The 13,317-nt window shown below is 40.2% G+C and overlaps 1 protein-coding gene across 1 annotated transcript; it reads right to left on the bottom strand.

Annotated features, from left to right (window-relative positions):
- Positions 1-621: 621 nt before the first annotated feature.
- LOC138205505 (vesicular inhibitory amino acid transporter-like) lies at positions 622-12,846 on the bottom strand. The gene is made up of 8 exons (XM_069161522.1): positions 12,743-12,846; positions 11,525-12,200; positions 6,556-6,692; positions 5,065-5,188; positions 4,563-4,765; positions 3,220-3,457; positions 2,696-2,858; positions 622-941 (listed from the first exon to the last, which is right to left on the bottom strand). Exons 1-8 carry the CDS (start codon positions 12,844-12,846, stop codon positions 622-624), a joined length of 1,965 nt encoding a protein of 654 aa, XP_069017623.1.
- Positions 12,847-13,317: the final 471 nt, after the last annotated feature.

The following is a 13,317-nucleotide window of genomic DNA, read 5'->3' as shown; positions in this document are numbered from 1 at the left end:
ACCGCAGACAAGTCTTCTGTCACTTTTGATTTAACTGTATTACTTTTCAGTCATATTAGTTAAATGTTATTGTTCATTTCAAAAAAAATTCTCCCGGTATTATTAATATTTACATTTTTTTTTAATATATAATTTATATTTTATTATATAAAACAGAAAAAAAAATAAAAAAAATTCCACCCTTACTAATTCTACATTTTCAGACGAGCCAAACAGAGAAGTTTTTATGAAAACACCCTGCATTTTTGTGCTTTTTACAGTATTATGTACGGTTGAGGAGAAACGTGGTGTAAACTTTCCCTGATATCTTATATCTTATATTATATATTTATCTGCAAAAGAGAAATTTCAGAGCAGTGGCATTTACAGGTGAGATTGCAGAGTGCAGTCAACTGGACACCCCTCACCTCCCCCCCCAGGAACTCTCCGTGGAAGAAGACCCGTTTCTCTAGAGGACAATGATTTTCCGTTTCAGGTGGTTAAACGCGAATGAAAACATCATTACGAATATTCTATTCCATTTCTGCCAATTGATCCATCTAACTCCTACACTCTGAGCCTCTGATGTGGCCAACCTGACCTATTCCCATACTTCTCTATCCATCCGGCCATCTGCCCCGCCTACAGTCCCTCCACCAGTCTTTTCACAGAACAAATCACACCAGAAATGCTACAGATGACCCCCAGACTCAGTATACCCGCATCTATCAGCCGGTCCCTGACAGTGAGGCTCCCCCACTGCAGTCTGAGGTGAAACAGACACGGCAGTATGAGTGTCATCGCCGCCCCGGTCACGCTGCCAGTCAAACCCATCAGCAGGGAGAACCTGGGCACCAGCAGGGCCAGTAGGTATGATGTCATCAACAGGCCGCCGCGGACCACCAGGGCTGGACGAGACACGCCTCGACCTCTGTGTTTGGAGTAAGACGAGACGGCAGCATCTGGACAGAGATCGAAGCAGAGAAATTGGGAAGATGCACAGAAGTGTTAGACTTGGACTTTATTAATCCCACAGTGGGGAAATTCAGTTGGTGGGGGCAGTTTGTGTTGACGTGCAAGCAACTTTTATTAATAGGTCGCAATGTTCTGACTCATCGCTTTCCTTTTGCATTTGTAGTGTGGTTTCATCAGCTTCCGTGTTTACAACCATGAGATCATATTTGTGTGTATATTATGACCTAATTTTATTAATATGGAATTTGTAGAAATTAAGTAACATTATGTAAAATAGGAACTGACAACTGACAGCTTTAAAAAAAAAAAAAAAAAACACTATATAGGACAGACTCAGCTTTTTGTCCATTTTGCGAAAAGAAACTGCTCACCAATAATCATTACATCACAAGTCATAATCAGATGACTTCATGACTGTTGACAGTCAACTATGAAAAGTTCAGCAGTGGGGACCAATGTGTTGACAGTCAACACATGGGTTAATTTTGACCTAATTTGTAAGGTTTTATTTTATAAGCTTTATTTATCTTAATTTCAAGTGGATCTTTTATAATCAGCATTTTATTACGAACTGATTATCTTTTGATGTTACATTTACGTCAGTAGTGAGCTATACTGATGTCCTCTCACAATAAGTGTTACTCTTTGTTTTAGTGGCAGTATGTTCTCTGCTGCTGTGTCGAACTTATGTTGCTCAGTAATTTAAATAGTCTACCTGTTCTCAGGTCATTTAGTAAATGAAGCCACTTTTTTTTTTTTTTAGTTTGTTCCTGTTTTATTTTGTAATCACTCACCTTTTTTTGGTTACTTTACTTCCGGCCAGTTTTCGTACCCACGTGTGTCTCATCAACCAATCAGTCCGCGCGTGTGTGTGTGTGTGTGTGTGTGTTTGCAGAAATGGCGTGTTCACTTTAAACGGAAAAGTCGCACTTTTGGAGTTCCTACTGGAAGATTTAATCTTAAATGCCCCCTGAAGTTTGATTTCAGACTTAGAAAGTCTCAAGAATCTCACAAACCCCGACCCTAAAAAAAATCAATAGGTCGCTCTACACATCAACAGCAATGAAAGCAGTAAAAATGCTGTGTATAAGAACTCCCGCCTTATTTTGGGTCTCTTTAAGTCAATCGTACAGTCTCACAGGACTAAGCAGTTTCTACGACCTGTGGACGTGTTGCGTTGCTGTTTAAGACGTTGTTATCGACTGCTAAACTAACAATGGCAAACCCGGAATTTCCGTCAGCTCGGGTGTGATGTCATCGCCAGGTAAGTAAAGCGCAACTGTTGTCTTGTCTCTCCACTTTCCTGTTGCTAGTTACATTTCGTCATATTTCCACGTTATTTCAGGTAAAAAATATTGTTTCTTTGGAACCGTAATGTTGGCAGTAGGTGTCAAAGGTGGACAGCAGATGATAACATGGGTGGTGCTCAGTGGGCTACAACCTCACCTTTAATAGAAGGTAAACAATGCCCATCTTTGGTTGAATCACCTGTACCTGGACCTCCTGCACACTGACCGTATAACACTACTTGTGAACTCTGGGCCAAGTCATTATCTTGTTCCAGTTTAACTTGACGGCGGAAGCCTTAACATCGAATTGATTCACTTCACGTCACACCCAAATTTGAAATCTGAGTTATTTTTTTTACACTCATTAAGTGATCCAATGGATATTTTAGTTTGTGTATGGGGACGCTGCTTTGGGTGAGGTCAGTGGTTTTGATGTTGAGGAGGTTTTTCACCTCGAAGCACGCAGGTCTGCAATATTTCAGCTGCAGAGTAGAACGGCAGAGGGTAGGACAACAGGGCTTTGGCCAGCAGACACAGGTTGACTAGAGGTCGAAGGTCAGAGGGTAGGTTGTCGGTGATGACCTCCCTGATCTCTGCCCCCCACGTCAACACCGCCTAATGGAGGAAGGAGACAATCAATAGAATGAGTCAATCAGTCATTCCACTTGTGTGTTCCTTCTTCCAACCTTTAATTAAGATCAAGGTTGAACCAATTAGACTAATTTTGGTTTTTTTTGTAACATTTGAGGCTTTTTGACTATTACAAAATTATTAAATAGTGTAAATGAGAAGCTGTAAGACTACAGGAGCTGTCAATGCAAACTCGTATGTTAGTGCGACTGCAAAAATCACCTTTTGTGCGTTTTTTTTTAAACTCATCCTTGACATGTTCCTTCTGGAAGTTGTCATGTATAGAAACTACTGTAAGTTGGAAAAGCATAAACGTGAAATCTATTTTCATCCATTAGCCACTAACCAGTAAAGAAAACATAGTTTTCATGATGCATGCAGCTCCGTGGGTCCATCCCAGCATGGCATTAAACTGCCCCCTATCCTCCATACTGCTCTCTAGTGGAGGGAGGAAGATCTGCGAGGTGTAGGAGAAGATGATGACGCCCACCGAGACGGTGAAGTCCTCTGGGTCCACAGACAGAGACAGAGAGGACCAAGACCAGCTGCTGGCCCGACTCAGACAGTACAGCATGACCAACAGGCTGACAGGGAGGAGGGGGGAAAAAACATGAGAAGAAGGTAAATGAATGTGAAAATAACCATTTCATTTATTAATTCAGCATTTACTTGCATAGGACAGTTGCATTTTTCACTTTCAGTAATAAAGAACAACAAAAGAAAAACAAAAAAGTTATAAAAGGAAGACAAATTAAAGCAGTAATTAATAATGGTACAATAAATTAGTCTCCAAATTTACAATATAGTTTTGGACATTTTTAAAATAAACCATGTCAATACCAAATTATCTGGCTAGGAAATGTATTTTAACAAAGGTGAAAACAAAGCTGTTTATATTCTTCACTTATGAAAGGTTTATGTTATGGAGATGCGTGTATTTTAAGGGACAATAATTTTATATTTTATCAATAAAACATGATGTGAAATCGAACCACGCAATCAGAATAAATTAAACCAAAAACTTTGCCATGAATCCCTAAACTGTGGCTCAATTTAATATAACCTGAGACAAAAAGTAACTCCAATGACGAATGTGAGCACATGTCAGTGATCAACTGCTCATTAATGCATCTATTTTTGATATGATGAGGATGACGTTCACACAACAAATTTGGCCATCTGCTCACCACAACAAATGGTGTCTCCATGTTTTTATTTGGCGTTTGAACCTCTGCTCCTGAGGGCGAATTAATCCAACAGAGACCGAAGGAGCGGCCCAAACTAAATCTTCTATATTTCTCTGCATAGGTTTTGAATTACAGTATCAGAGACTGAAGTGAGAGGTGATATGTATGTGCACAGGAATTAATAGTCCCCAAAAAACTCAGAGAGATTAGCCAGCTTTAAGAGCTCTAGCAGCCAGACAACCTCCGCCCCTGCAGCTCTGTGTTTCTTGTCTCCTGCGAGGCACCTGGCATTAGAAATAAATCAAACAACCAGCGATGGCGACGTGTGGCAGGTGAGAGCCGACAGCTTTAACCAGCAGCAGCTGCAACACGATCACAACAGCGAGAATGAGAACATATTGTGCAGACTGGTGAAACGATTGGCGAGTTTTTTTTTTTTCATGGGATGCCGGTCAACCTGGAGACATTCGCTGCTCCGTGTTGCCTCCTTTTATCCCGTCACCTGATCAGTATGTGAGCCAGGGAGCAGAGCAGGCTGAGAGCGGAGACTGGTCTGAGATCAGTCAGAAGCAGGCAGGGCAGGAGGAACATCAGAGACACCAGCGAACACACCGATCTGGGAACAGCCGCCCCCGACAGGCTGTCAGACATCAGGCTGGTGGAGACGAGCAGATACAGGGTGCAGGTCATCAGCAGTTCAATGACCTGGAAAATAGTACAGAGAGATTTTGACTTCAAATATTTACTGTATGTTGTTGACTCTACTGATGTGATTGCAAATCACGTTAGAGCTAGATTACTCCCAACTCTAAAGTTCAGGAGGATGACGTTTTCCAGTGTAATTATCCACAGAATGATGTAATATCACTGTTTTCCAATGCAATTCAGCTTAAATAAAGTTTTTTTTTTTTTTTTAAAAGAACTCTCAAAAATTACAATATTGCAAAAAAATCTCAAATTTTTTTAAAGAAAAGTTTTAAGACTTAATGTGTGGCTAAAGTTACCTGAGCCACATTGACCAGCCATCCTACCACCCCCGACCAGTTTGGCCACAGTCCTTTGCAGCAGGCCTCCATAATGTCCTGGTAGCTGTGTCGCACTCTGACCTTTGACACCGAGCCAGACCCGCTGCTGAAATACATACAAACACCCTCTTAACTAAGTGTTACAGAACTCGGCACATTCACATTTCGTTTTAGCTTGACCAGTATTGTATTATTCTGAGGCTCATCTGAATGAATGAAATATTTCTGTATCTGGATGTTCTCTTCTCTCTATGTTGTAGTTTAGTTAAATTTTTTCCCTTGAAGCGTACAATCTCAAACTCAGTCAAGTGGTAAAGACGGCAGAAGCACTGCTGGGTCTTTGTACGCGTGTTCTATGGATACTTCAGGTGTATTGTGCTTATTCCTTCTCGTGAAGGGCTCATTGAGTGGAATATGGTCTAGATCAAACATGAACAATGAAAGTCTCCTTCAGAACGATCCAAGGACAACTGTAGTGTTTGTGTAGAATTAAAATGCCTTTATTTTACATGGCGATATGTATTTAAATTGACCGACATGTTGTGGCACACATCTCTATCAGGGTCATTATGAGCAGCAGCAAAAGAGCACTAAAGAGTTGAGTGGGGGGACGGTTCTTTATTTAGTGAACAAGCTCACTTGTCAAAAACTATTAACTGATACATCGTCAATAGGAGAGGAAGAAGGAGACGGAGGGCCCCATCGGCAACCTCGGGGCTAAAATATTAAGCCCTGATGAAAGGCCCCAACATAACAGCAGAAATAAACATGGTTACAACCAAGCTGAAAAAAAATGATTTTGCTCTCAACAGCTACTTTTTCCACTCATGAAAGCTGTACAGGAGTTTAATTGTTTTGTCTTTTTTTTTTTTTAAATTTGATACCTCACCCATTTGAATTGTTTTAGGGCTTTAAGTTATGTATAATTAAGAGTTGGACTGCTTCGAGTGACAGGTGGGTACCATCACGGTTAGTGATCTGCCCGCTGGTTTGAGCAACCAGGCTTCATTCGGCCCGACTCGGCTCTGTGCACACACCACATTTCTGCCCATTTTTGGATTAGCTGGGAGTAATGCCGAGTCAGACACTGCAAAGATGGTGACGGCCAGAGACAAGCAGAACTGAGCTTCAAAACCACTCGTCATCTATGGGTGATGTCACTGAGGTTACATCCATTTTTAAAAAAAAATATATATATATATAGTCTGTGGTGCCCATAGACTGTATATAGTCCATAAACAACGTGTGTGGTGTTGTTGGCAAAGTGTTTCATTTGATATGTGCGAGAGGTTTTCACATCTTGAAAATGTTTTGTTTTCACAGCAGGAAAATTGCATTTTTCAATTTAGACTGAGACCATATTCCACTTATGAAATGAGCATTTCAGGATGGAATTAGTCAAGTAGTCTTTGGAAAGTGCAGTGCATGTAATATATAACTTAATTGAACAGAATGTAATAGAGACCCTACCTTTGTTCCTCTTCATATAAACAGGCCACCAGAGTCCTTCCCGTGTGGTTACAGACCCAGGCCGACAGAACCAGCAGTACCAGACCCACATAACCCGACTGAACCAGAGCAAAGGGCAAACCCAACACAAAGATACCCTTCAGAAGTCGAGAGAGGGAAAAAGTGAACATTAAAAGGTTGGTTCAAGAGGATGGTAAGAAAAACAAGACATTACACGACCAGGATGCCTCATAAGGAATCCTGCTAGTTGATTGGTTGAGAAAGATCTTGTAACCGTGATATTTCTGGATTGATTTGCATCTCATTACCTCCTCTTTCTCACTGTTTCCTCTTTTTATTTTCATAATTTCTATTATTTTCCTCACATTTGACAGAATTTTAGAGATTTTGTTTTTCACATGTTCATTAAATATGTGAAACTGAGGTTAGGACCAATGTGCAACAGAGAATATTAGAATTTGCCAAAAAAAAAAAAAAAAAAAAAAAAAAAAAAAAAGTATTTAATATTTAATGTGGGTTGTGATTGTGGTTTTTCAGTATATTAAACAATGGAAAGTGTACAGCATTTATGTCACAGTTGTATGGAAAAATATACAACAATCTTTTCAGTCAAGTCAAAATACAACATCAAATTAGGTGGGAAGTAGAAAGATGTAAATAGCCAAAATCGATAGAATAATATTAAGGTTTGGTAGTTCCTCTAAAGAAGATATCATATTATATAAATATATGGATGTGTGATGGCACATGTGACACCTCTACGTCTACAAATCTTGGTCAAAGTCATTGCCGGATGCTCAGTGCACATATCTTGTGCATATTTTCTGTCAGAAATAAAATGTAAAAATCCCCAAACCTAAAGGGGAAACCAAAGAATAAGGTTGGCTGAAAAGGAAAAGGAAGAGAGGAGATGAAAGAAGTGTTCATGGTTGGATGATGAGAAGGCAAAGAGGAGAGTTTTGGCGTGATGCCTGGAGAGTCTGAGGATGCAGGAGACCAGCAGGAGCAGAAGGAAGAGGAGAATCGAGCTTTGGCCCATCACCAAGGGAAAATGGAAAAGTGGCTGCCAGAGAGAGAGAAAGAGGAGGAGGAATAGGAGGAACAGGAAGAACAGGAGGAGGAGGAGAGGGGATGGAGGTGAAAGAACGAGAGACGAGAGAAGGAGAAGGGCACAGAGAGGAGAGCAGGTGGAAGGAGAGGTGCAGCGTCACTGCTCGAGAGCGTGAGGTGGGATGATGGGAGATCAGAGGAGACAACAAGCTACTTTGATGGAGTTGCTGTGTTTTGAATGTTGAAACATGGAGATTCGCAGACTCGCCGAGAGTTAAGGAGGCACATCATAGATGACACACACACACACACACACACACGCACGCACGCACACACACACACACACACACACACACACACACACACACACACACCACACTCTCTGGATGCATAAACAGACAAGCGCACATTTTCCCTCTTTCAAGTTACTATTTTGTAACTGGTGTCTGTCAGGCGTATGCTGATAGAGCTTTGATGTTCAAATGGAGCTGCTGGGGATGAAAGCGGTTTGAGAGAAATCTGACGCTCAAGTATCTGATTTCATCTTCCCCTCGCTCTCTCTCTCTCTCTCTCTCGCCACACTTGTCTTTCTCTCTGTGTTTTGGCCAGCTAATTCCTCATTGGCTACTCTGAGCACAACCTGAAGCAGCTTCCGACCACAAAAGGGAAGAAAGAAATCTCTGATTGGCTTGAAAGAAGATGAAGAAGATGAAGAAGATGAGACTTTCTTGCCTTCATCCCGACACCCAAGACGCCTTTAATATCTGCTCACGTAAAGGCATGTTGCCCAAGCACATATACTCTTCCTCATATCTTACACAGTCAACAATGGCTACCAAGTAGCCGGGATATCTTGGTACGCACATGCTGAAAAAAATAAAGATGATTGCACGTTCACCGCGCCCTGTCTGGACCTCCCTGGGCAAGATTCCAACTGCCGCCCCGCAGGTCACGTACAATGTTTTATGCAAGCACATGCCTCGTTCACAAAAAGTGACAGAAAAATGTCTTTTCCCCACCATGGCGAGATTAGGTGGAGCTGACGTGAACAGAAACAGACAGGTTTAACATTTAAATATCTCAATTTCTGCCATTTTTAAAACCCTGGTTAAAGTCCTATCACCACGATTTTTTTTTTTTGATCTACGTTGTTTTATTAAATTCAATGGAACAATGAAGGGGTGTGTCTGACTTGTATGTGTTAAAATATTTGTTCATATTATGCCCTCTGTTGCTGATTATCATGTTTCTGATAGGGTGCCGTACCATAATGAGGTTGACAATCCTGATGAAAATCCCAATGTGATAAGCGATATTCCACATTAATCAATTGGTTCATTCTAAATGAACTATTTTACTATATGCGGGTCCAAACAACACGTGCAAGATGTGCTCACCTTGAAAAATGATTGTTTTTCACAACTGGAAACTTGCATTTTACATTTTGGAAGTAAAAACTACCAAACATTTGCTGTGAAAAGCATTTTCAAATTTGGGAATTTGTAGCTTCTTCGGGTCATCCAGGACTGATTTTTAAAAATGATGGTTAAAATCAAACATGTCCTACAATACTTTTAGTCCAAACACGATCACCAACCACAAAAGAATAGAAAAAAAAACGGGATTGTGTCAGCAATCTTTCCAAAATAAAATGGGGACATTCATTTCCTGATGACTTGCATCACAAACAGGAGCTGCCTCATTAACAATCAGGTTGGAAATCATAGTATTCTCAAGTCGCGAGCCTCGAGAGCTGGAGCTGGTTTTTTTGCATTTTTGGCAGCACATTTACCCTCTAATAAAAACTTTATTAAGTTGGCAGACAAGTCATTTATATTGGCATCAATAAACCATCACAGGAAAATACTTTTTTTTCTTTCTAGCTCTGAAAGGAGATAAAACTACTGTTCTTTTTAAAAAAAAAATTATTATTAAGACATCTGTTAGCCAAACAACAGGATCTGTGAATATGTCACTGATGGATGTTTAAACATAAGACACGATGCTTATTACTCGGAGTTCGTAACCTCAAACAAAAGAATTTACTGAGCCGTTCAATTAGTTAAAGTTACCGATTTAAACGTGCTGCAGGAAATGACCAAACTGTAAAACATTAACCAACCAAACAGCGCTGAAAAGTAGCTGATACTGTTTTACTTGCAAAAAAGACAAAAACATGCTACAGAAAAATATGGTAAAATAGAAACTATTCAAATTTTAGGGCCAAATTATAGAACTGAAAGCGTCGTAGTTATAATCGTAAATGTCATAGATTTGAATAGGCGGTTCAAATCAGTATAATGGATATATATTTCACATGCTCAGTTTTCATTAGAGACCAAGTTTCTGTGCCAAAAGAGGCGAGGCTGAGGAGAACCGGAAAACCTCCTGGCACTCAGATAGATCGACGAGCATCAATAAACCAAGCACATAAAATACTTGTTTATCTACTAAATATCGTGTGTTGGACTAATACGAGTTTGTGAACTAACAACAGCGTTAATGGTGATTAAAAAAAAAAAAAAAAAATCTGTGTGTTTACAGCAATCTCATACAAAACTATTTGACGTCAATTCACCTCAATTCCCGAAGGAACAAGTCTGCACGCATGTGTCTTCAACGTGTGTGTGTGTGTGTGTGTGTGTGTGTGTGTGTGTGTGTGTATGTATGTATGTGTATATACATATATATATATATATATATATATATATATATATATATATATATATATATGCATGCATGCATGCATGCATGCACTGTATTGATGCCCTAATGTCATAATATATTCTCTACAGACCCCGTGACACTGTTCAATTACACCACAGTCATTCAGTGAAAGAACACATTTCCATGAGTGCAGCGGGTGAATACGGCCCGGCATTTACAGCCTAATAAGCTATTAGCATTACTGCCACAAGGACACAGCGTGACCGGGAGATTTTCTCTCCTTTTTTGAAAAAAACAAAACAACCCATTTGAGTCGTGCTTAATTTGATTATGAAGACTGGATGGTGTCTGTCAACCAGCCTGCAAGACTACAAAGAATTGTTTAGTAATATGAAAACACAATGGGAGCGATTTAAATAGCCCACTTAGTGCTTAATGTGTTTTGAATGTAATGTGCTGCTTAACACCAGCTAAGCAGTTGGTATTTACATTTTTGCACTTTGTCTTTTAGAAGAGAGGAAGAGAGACCTAGAAAGTTTGGGAGGAAGGGGAGGTTTGACATGATGAAATTGAATAAAAAAAAAAATTATGCATTTGCAGCTGCAATTATGCTATTAGATGACAAACATGAGGACTTTTTTTTTTTTTTTTTTTTTTTTAAAGGATTGTGTGAATGTTTTTAGTACTTAAAAGAAAAACACTGCTGTACAAAAGCTGGTTCAAAATCTGAAATGAGGAACAACACTTCTCAACTGGATGGCTTTGTCATGATTGAACAACTTTGACCCAAAGCAGACAGGTGACTAATTTCACCATCACTGATCACTTTTCATGGCTGTATGAGTCATTCTTATTGTTAGATTGCGTTCATGTGGCCAAGGCTTTTGTCCACAACTTACATGGTCTCCCTCAAACAAGTCTAAAAAAAAACAACTATGATGTTGTTTGGCAGTGACCTCATTTATATGTTATCTGGGCTAAATAAGCTAAAATGTGGAAAAACCTTTGTAGTCGTCCTCTAGATTAAAGCCCGAAAGTCACCTGGCACCTTTTTTTTAACTTGTTTTTTTCACCAGTACTTTTAATGATTGATAAAAATTGAATCAGTTTGGGATTGAAGGTCATGAACTTATTTCTTCTTCTGAAGGACAGAGAAAGTTTGACAACCACTGTGTTGTTGCCGTGCAAATGTGTTCTTTTTCTAATGTAAGGATAAACCTTCTGACCGTGTATGTGTGCTTCATTAACGTACCTGTATGGCGTTTGTGACATTCCAGCCGGCTTCCCAGGTGGTGATGGTGGGAGAGGGATTCAGAGCCGTGGTGCCGGTACTTGAGCTCTGAGCCGGAGTAACCAAACTGGTGCTTGTTCTCTCTTTTTCAAAGCTGCTACAGAGCTGAGAAGTTCCCTCCAAGGGTTCCTCTGCTGCTCTCGTCACCTCTCCATCTTCAGAAAGTCTCCGGTTTATCACATCCCCTCTCGGAAGCCCAGCCAGCCTGTTGGACCTCGTCTTGTTCCCCTGGTTCCGGTTCTCCTCAGTCTTACTCTTGTCAGCTTGCTCAGAAGATCTCCTTTCTTTGTCATAGCGTCCGGTGTTTTCGAGCCACCACGGGGAGTCTTCAGTGGAAACAGCTGAAGTTACGGTGATGGTCTTGGTTCCGGTTGAGATCACAGTAGCCCTTGTTTCTTTAAAAGCTGGACTCTCCTGCCACAAGGTGCTGGTGGATCCCGTCGCGTCAGGATCTGGATCATGTTTGTGAGTCAGAACCGAGGTCTTTCCTCTTGATGGTGTTCTGCTTCTCCTGATGTCATCAAAATTATTTTTGCTTGTGATACTGTCAAGGGGCAATCTGTTGTCCTCAGTGTAGGTTCGGTTCAGCTCATCACTCTGGGTCAGAACCAGCATCTCTTCATCGTCTTGAAAGAACCTTTAGATCAAAACTTTGAGTTCAGGATTCCTGCTCCATCATTCAGACGCTTTGAGTAAACAGCTTATTTTTACTCCTCCATGTTCTACACGTGCATATAATGAGGTTTTCAATAGTATGGCTATTCTTTACATGTTAAATTGCATAATCATTCATGATTAAATGCAAACTGTCTGGTTTATTTTGACGGAACCTTTAAGCACATCACACTCTCAAACATTGTGAGAACCTGCTAGTGTTTAACTTCAATAAAAACAGCAAATAACAAAATGAATGAGGAAAAAAAAAAGTTATAGTTCAACGTAATAAAAAAAAAAAAAAAAAAAAAAAATCCATTTGCATGTTAATTGACTTTGATACTTTACATGACCCACACTGGAGTTTAATATGTTCTGTCGAAATTAAATGAAAACACTTCACAGACCCTTCTTAGTGATAATAAACCAACTTCTAGTCACGTGTTTACATTATAAATAAGTGGCTCATTGTAAATCAGTGGTACAGCAAATCTATGAATAAATATATTTCATGCTGTGACTCACCTTGTTGTCCAGTCCAGGCGTAGCCTCGACGCTGCCCAGCCCCACAGAGACCCAGCAGCACTCGAGGGCTGCCCGGAGCTGCGAGCCCAGTTAGGAGAGCCCATCTTAAGCCTCAAGTGTCTGTGAAATCAGCCTCTCTGTCTCTGGAGGTCTTACAGTCTGGGGGAGCTCGACTGACACCGGACACATAAACATAAAAATGAAAAAAAAGTTATAACCCAAACACACACGCACAGCTACCCACTCAAATGTTGACCCACAAAGTAACTGTTTAAATACAGGACTCACATATACAGCCAATCTGCATAAATACACGCATGCACAGGTGTGTGACGTGATTGACAAGTTGGTGAGCTGTAACATTATAATATGCCAGTGCTTTCAGCAGTGAAGAAGTAAACAGCTATAATGGCCCAAACAGCGGAGGGATGTCATGAGTTAGTTTACTGACTTTTGTTGAATAAAATACACATAATCCACATTTATACGCTAAAATAAATGATAATTCACATTACGTAACATCAGTGCTTTAATAATGTTGATCATTTCCAACTGTAGGTCACATTTAGGAACTT

The sequence above is a fragment of the Embiotoca jacksoni genome, unplaced genomic scaffold (genome assembly GCF_022577435.1).
Source record: "Embiotoca jacksoni isolate LCO1_2020_lvr unplaced genomic scaffold, fEmbJac1.0.p SCAF_29, whole genome shotgun sequence".
In the NCBI taxonomy this organism is placed as follows: domain Eukaryota; kingdom Metazoa; phylum Chordata; class Actinopteri; family Embiotocidae; genus Embiotoca; species Embiotoca jacksoni.
This window is presented reverse-complemented; position numbering and strand designations above follow the sequence as displayed.

Bases quoted from the DNA above. Each gene is read 5' to 3' on its own strand.
- LOC138205505 (XM_069161522.1), bottom strand. From the start codon at position 12,846: ATGGGCTCTCCTAACTGGGCTCGCAGCTCCGGGCAGCCCTCGAGTGCT. The intron at 3,458-4,562 runs GTGACGGGATAA...CCTCCCTGTCAG, and splicing joins CTGGCTCACATACTGATCAG to CCTGTTGGTCATGCTGTACT. The intron at 942-2,695 runs GTGAAAAACCTC...ATCTCTGTCCAG, and splicing joins GCAGACCTGCGTGCTTCGAG to ATGCTGCCGTCTCGTCTTAC.